General features: G+C 55.0%; 1 protein-coding gene across 2 annotated transcripts; it reads left to right on the top strand.

Moving 5' to 3' along the window:
- Positions 1-425: 425 nt before the first annotated feature.
- Gdf7 (growth differentiation factor 7) lies at positions 426-4609 on the top strand. 2 transcript variants are annotated; one of them, XM_051143333.1, is made up of 2 exons: positions 426-842; positions 3496-4609. In XM_051143333.1, the coding sequence occupies exons 1-2, from the start codon at positions 476-478 to the stop codon at positions 4446-4448; spliced, it is 1320 nt and encodes a 439-aa protein (XP_050999290.1). In that variant the 5' UTR covers positions 426-475; the 3' UTR covers positions 4449-4609. The 2 variants fall into 2 exon arrangements, with proteins under 2 accessions (XP_050999290.1, XP_050999284.1); XM_051143327.1 differs by having other exon boundaries at positions 3475-4609.
- Positions 4610-6626: the final 2017 nt, after the last annotated feature.

Here is a 6626-nt window from a genome sequence, read left to right as displayed (position 1 = left end):
ACTCACAAAATAGCGGGGAGGGCGGTGTTTCTCCGTAGAGGAATGGGGAGGAACCTGGGCGGGTATGCGAGACGCCCCATCCTCCAGCCAAGGACAGCGCTCAGGTCTTGAGGCGGGGTGGGGGTTGGGGGGTCACCATTGCCTTAGGGAGGGGAGGCGGGGCACGGCGTTGTGGCGGGAGCCTCCGGCGGCTGGCCCTCACTTGGCAAGGACAGGGACAAGGCACTGCAGCTAGGGGAGGCAGCTCCTGACCTGCATTGAGCTATAGGCCTGAGTGGGGGGCTCTGCGTTGCGGGTCGAGTGTTCAGCAGGGGGCGCTGCTCCGAGCGCTGGGCGGGGGTGGGGTGGGAGAGGAGGGGGGCAGCGGCTTGCTGCGCACACTTCCCCCATTATTAAACACTATGTTCAAAAGGCGTCGGGGGACTTTCCGGAGCCACGGAGCCCGTGTCGCGCGGCCAGCCGGCCCACGGAGCCCATGGACCTGAGCGCTGCCGCCGCGTTGTGTCTCTGGCTATTGAGCGCTTGCCGTCCCCGCGACGGGCTGGAAGCTGCCGCGGTGCTCCGAGCGGCTGGGGCAGGACCAGCCTGGAGCCCCGGGGGCGGCGGCGGAGGGCGGACACTAGCCCCGTCTTTGGGCCCTTCAGCTCTCCAGGCCGCCGCGGTTACCGGGTCCCGCGCTGTGCGCCGCGCTGCGGGCTCTGGCTTCAGGAACGGCTCGGTGGTGCCACACCACTTCATGATGTCGCTTTACCGGAGCCTGGCTGGGAGGGCTCCGGTCGTGGCACCCTCGGGGCACCGCAGCGCGGACACGATTACCGGCTTCACAGACCAAGCGACTCAAGGTACTTTACGTGTCCTCGGCAATAACCCACCCCGTCTGTTCCTGGCCTGAGATGAGCCAGTGGAGGCAAGCTTCTACTCCATTCGGTTCTGAGTCATGGCCCCATGAATCCTATCCTCAGATATTAGAGAGAAACTTCGTCTTCGAAGTCAACTTACTGAACCCCTAAGCCTGGATTGTGGCGCTAGTCTAGGCTTGCTCACAGAGGGCTGAGGGGGTGGGGGTGGGGTCGCTCTTTGGAACTGCACACTGGCAGGTCAGCCCAAGCAGGGGAGTCGAATTCAAGGTCCGCTTTTTTGGGGAAGGGTCTAGAGTGGCCTCAGGCCTGGAGCCCTCGGAGACGAAAGAAGGACAGGAGTGGGGATCTTCGAGTTCCCGCTAAGAGGGACTAGCAGTAATGGTAGTTCCCTCTCTCAATCAGGGGACAAGAGGGGCTGTGACGCTCAGGAGAATTTAGAGTAGAGAAGCAGGTATCCGATCAAAATAAATAGCCCCTCTGTATCAGAGGGCTCCTCTCAGCAGGCCGCTTCGGGTGTGGGAAGAGAGTGTGGGCGCCTTGGTTCTGTGGCAGCTAGGCCCCAGCGGCCCTGAGTCCAAGAAGCCTGTCGGCTGTCTGTCGTGTGGAGAGGAGAGGGATGCCTGGAGCTCAGGCATCCCATCTTACCCTGAGCCGGGCTCTCCAAAGGTAGGATGTGGGTGGGGCTGTGGGGTAGTTGCTGTGTGTCATCTGGCTTTTATTAATCTCCATTGAAGCCATTAAAGCAGACAGATAGGGAAAATTTAACTAATTTCAGGCGGAAATGCAAGTAATTTTGGCCTTAATTCTGCCCAGCCAAAGATCTAGCTTGGAAATCAGGAGGCAAAGGGGGGCTGGGGTGGGGGGGGGCACTGACAGCCTGAAGGCCTTTGATACCAGCGTGGGAAAATAGGCTGAGGCCATCGTGCGTCACCCCGTTTCAGAAACACACACAGTATGTGTATGCACAGACAGCTTTCTTTCCATACATAGAAATCCCAGGCCCAGATGGACCAGCATACATTTTCCCAGGTTCTGCTCTGACTGGTAGGATACTTACAAGAAACTCCAATCAATCCTGGAGTCAGGGAAATCTCCAGACCTGTCCCTGCTTAGGTTGCTCCCAAGCTGCAGGAGGTCAGGGTATGGGAAGGGCCCTAAAGTAAAAAAAGCATCAGACTTTGTTAGGGCTGGCTGGGTGTACAAAGTTATAAACCCAGCTAAATCCTTCCGGTGGAGCTCTGCTTGACCAGCAAGACCCAGAGGCCAGCCATCTTTCCTCCCTCCTTCCCTCCCTCCCTGAGGAAGGAGGGCTAAGGAAGCAAGGTGAAGCAGGAGGCTGCGGGAAAAGCTCTGGCAGAAAATCAGAGGCTTGGAATAAAGGCGCTATCTCTGTCTACCTTGCTACCGCTACCTTCAGTTTAGAACAGAGCTGCTTGAGGCCACACACTACCCCCAGATTGTAGATGTATGGCATGAGGGCCTGGCGTCCATGGTTGGTGAAAAAATTCCAGAAGGTGAGGGGAGTTTCTACGGTCTTTCCGATGGGACAAAACGAAACCATATGACCCCCTTCAAAGGCAACGCCTTATCTGCTCTTTGGTGGTATTTAAACTTTTTTTTTTTTTTTTTTGCCTGAGTCCACTCAAAAGAAAAAGGGCCCACGACCAGAAATAAAACCCCAAGCCCGAAATGAAATAAATCACACCAGAGCAAAAGAGTAAGCGACCTCTCACTCACTGCAGCGGCCTTCGCAGCCCCTAATCTTTCAGAAAAGATTCTTTACATCCCACTGACTTTCCTGTTCCTGTTGGTGGCTGCGGGAGCACCAGGAGAAGCCAAGGCGACCAACAATAAAAGCTCACTGTAAACTTGGGAGAACATGTCGCTAATCTGGGCTTTCGTTTTCTTTCGGCCAAAGGGGCAGGGTGGGCTGGAGAGTAGGGGGTCTATGCTGTGGTGCTTCTGTGTTCCGTTTCTGGACTATTCTCAGGGCCCAATTGGCTCTGAAAACCCTGGCCAGTGACGGTGTCTAGGCTGGACTGGGAGAAGAGAGGGAACCAAAGGGGAATGTGTTTTTAAGGAATGAGAACTTTTCGTTTTCGCACAGCCGGGGAGACTTGCAGCTCTCTGGGGGCGATCAGCCCATCAACAAGGGGCAATTGCAGTACAAAGTAAGTCCTCGTTCGGGGGACAACGCGTGTGGGCCTTTTGTTGGGCCCACTAGACCTTCAGGTCACCCCTGCCCAGAGTCTAACCTACCGTTTCGACAAACGCAAGGCGCTGGAGCAGGCAGCAGAACTAAAGAAACTTTAAGGTTTGGTCCTGAGGTGCGGTGGTGCGCATCTCACAGTTGAGCTATTAGATGTGTGTACCTGTGGCTGTGTGGTGGTGAAAGAATCAAAGCTTCGGGTGAAGGCGACAAGAAAGAATCCTTTTGCCCGCGCCCAGAGTGGCCGCGTTCCTGCTGGAACCCAGATGTGGGGCTTCTATGGGCCTTTCTGGATCATTTTATATATCAAGGACAGCCAGGCCAAATCAAGCCAAGCTGCCCACCATGGCAGCGTGTGCCCGCTTTACTCTCACTGTTTTTTTCTGTTTCTGTCCTTCCCCGTAGACGAATCGGCGGCCGAGCCAGGCCAGAGCTTCCTGTTCGACGTATCCAGCCTCTCGGATGCCGACGAGGTGGTAAATGCGGAGCTGCGAGTGCTGCGCCGGAGGTCCCCGAAGTCAGACAGAGACAGTGCAACCCTCCCGCCGCTGCTGCTATTGTCCACGTGCTCGGACGCGGCTGGTGCATCTCACCTGCTGCAGTCTCGGGCCGCCGAGCCCCTGGATGGCGCGCGCTGGGAAGCCTTCGACGTGACTGAAGCGGTGAGGAGCCACCGTCGCGAGTCGCGCCCCTCCCGCAAGTTCTGTCTAGTGCTGCGCGCGGTGGCCGGCTCCGGGAGCAGCCCGCTGGCCCTGCGACGTCTGGGCTTCGGCTGGCCGGGCGGTGGCGGCACGGCTGCCGAGGAGCGCTCGCTGTTGGTGATCTCCTCGCGTACGCTGAGGAAAGAAAATCTGTTCCGGGAGATCCGTGCCCAGGCCCGCGCTCTCCGGGCCGCCTCAGAGCCGCCACCCGATCCGGGACCAGGCGCTGGGTCTCGGAAAGCAATCCTGGGCGGACGCAGGCGGCGGCGGACAGCGCTGGCGGGGACCCGGGGAGCGCAGGGCAGCGGCGGGGGCGGCGGGGGCGGCGGCGGCGCAGGCAAGGGCCACGGGCGGAGAGGTCGGAGCCGCTGCAGCCGCAAGCCGCTGCATGTGGACTTTAAGGAGCTGGGCTGGGATGACTGGATCATCGCGCCATTAGACTACGAGGCATACCACTGCGAGGGCGTTTGCGACTTTCCTCTGCGCTCACACCTGGAGCCTACGAACCATGCCATCATTCAGACATTGCTCAACTCCATGGCGCCCGACGCGGCGCCAGCCTCCTGCTGTGTGCCTGCACGCCTCAGCCCCATCAGCATCCTCTATATCGACGCGGCCAACAACGTGGTTTACAAGCAATACGAGGACATGGTGGTGGAGGCCTGCGGCTGCAGGTAGCATGTAGTCTGGGGAGGGTCTTGCCGCCTAGGACCCTAGCTGAAGAGCACCTGTCACCAGGCCCGAGGGATGGCTGACTATGGCCTCCGCCAGCAGAGAGGAGAGCACACAGTTCACACTCACATTTACACACTCCTTCACTCACGCACACGTTTACCATGGACAGCCGGCCCAAGAAGCCTTGGGTAGAGATAGTCCACCGCGACCGGATGTCATAGCCATGCATAGTTGCTAACATCTGTACAAACCGCTGTCCCTGTCAGGAGAGGGAAGGGTGTCTGTGTTCATGTTGCGGTAACAAATGTGTTAGCGTTGGGCTCTCCTTTTTGGTGCACATGGTGTGGCCCTACTGGGTGCCTGGATTCCTGGCATTGGACACCGAGTCCCACTGCAGGGTTGTAATACCCAGATTCTCTAGAGGTGTGCATTGGGGAAGGGGGGGAGCACCCATCCCCTATGTAGTACTGCCTCAGTTTTGAAAAGGGAGCTTTACCCAAAAGAATGTGTTGTGCTGTAAATGTCAATATCGACTTAAAACGACTCAATTCCAATTAGGAAAGATCTGAAAAGTAGAAAGAATATTTTTCTTTTGGGGTGGGGGTGGTGTGAAATGAAGGAAAGGAGTGAGGGATAGGATAAGATTTGCCAGGTTTAGAAGCATCTAGAAGGTGGCAGCAGGAGGAAGTTAGAGCAATGGAGCAGCAGAGTACATTCCTAGATGTGTGCCAAGAGCGTTCCCTAAGAGGCTGGAAACGTGGCTGCCAGGGATTGCGTGTCCCAGGGCCAGCTCCAGCGGAGGATTCAAACCCATCTGTCAGGTAGGCACCGCCCTCCGCCCCCTTCCAAAAGGCAATGAGTGTTTATGCTTTGCTATCAAATCTGTGGTGGCCCATGCACGCCTGTCACTGTGTTTGTTGCTGTACTTCTTTTTGACACTGTGAGGAGAAGTGAAGCCACACACAAATGGTTTTGTCAGACCCAAACGCACACCGTGGACCTACAGTGCAGGAAGGAAGTTGGTCCTTGCTCTTAAATTGGACAAGCAGGGTGCAAGCTTGTCTCTTGTCTGCAGAACTCTTGCTCTACAGAGGTGCTTGCTCTGATTTCTTGCTGCCCTGTTCACCCTTTGGGGCCTTCTGTCAAGGACAGGGCCAAGCTGGGCTGCACCCCTCAGAGGCTTGGGGGACTGCTTTCACAATATGCTGGGTTTTCTCCTCTAAGCTCTGGGAGAGCTATTAATTCTGCCCTTGTTCTGAATGCCAAGGTTCGGGGCAGTTTATAGGTATTTAGGTCTTAGTGGATACACTACACTCCCAAGAGACAGGAAAGACAAAAATTTAGATCCAGCTAATTTATTTAGGAACCCCACCTGAGTCCTTCTCATTTCGTAAAATTTCTCCCCAAGTGTGTCTGTGTGGGGAGCCACATGTAACTTATTCTTAAAATGAAGATCTCTCTCCTTTCAGAATGTGACTTGTATGGCTGGGAATGGCTGGAAATGCAACAATCTCATCTTTTTTTTTTTTTTTTTAAATCACAATGTGGCTACTTAATATAATTTCATCTTTTTTGGGGGGTGCCTGGACAGAGATGTCCACTCAGATTTCTGGATTCTGCTAGGGAAACCGCTCTCTTCTGTTTCAGATGATTTGATAATGGCTTTCCTGACATCACAAAGGAGAATAAAAATGACACTAAAGCTAAAAGTTGTATTAGAAAATTGTACTTAGAAAAGTTAATGAGAATTACAGTTGACTATTGTTTTTGAGAAAAAAATTTTGGGGGTGTTTACTACTTTTGTATAGAAGCAAACGTGTGTGTGTGTGTGTGTGTGTGTGTGTGTGTGTGTGTGTGTGTGTGTGTGTGTAGGCCAAACAACTTTTGGGTAAAAATAATTTAGCCTGGGCATTGCATAGTAGGAGAATATCCATTGTGGCCCCTGCCCTACCCCCCCCCCCACCCCATCCCCCCATGCCTCCTCCAACCCCAACTCCTTGCCCAAATTGATGACCTCTTTCTAACAAGCTGTGTTGTGGGTGATGTTTGAGAGTGGGTATTTCCCCTGCATGGAGGCTGCACCACATAGGGTGTTGTCATTAGCCTGGTCACCATTGTTCACTTCCTCTGAGGTCTCAGGTGTTGTTTCTTGAATGAAAGGAATATTTCCCAGGTTCCCCT

The sequence above is a fragment of the Acomys russatus genome, chromosome 1 (genome assembly GCF_903995435.1).
Source record: "Acomys russatus chromosome 1, mAcoRus1.1, whole genome shotgun sequence".
Lineage (NCBI taxonomy): Eukaryota > Metazoa > Chordata > Mammalia > Rodentia > Muridae > Acomys > Acomys russatus.
This window is presented reverse-complemented; position numbering and strand designations above follow the sequence as displayed.

Coding starts and splice junctions, on each gene's coding strand:
- Gdf7 (XM_051143327.1), top strand. CDS start 476: ATGGACCTGAGCGCTGCCGCCGCGTTGTGTCTCTGGCTATTGAGCGCT. Junction 843..3,474: donor CACAGACCAAGCGACTCAAG/GTACTTTACGTG, acceptor CCTTCCCCGTAG/ACGAATCGGCGGCCGAGCCA.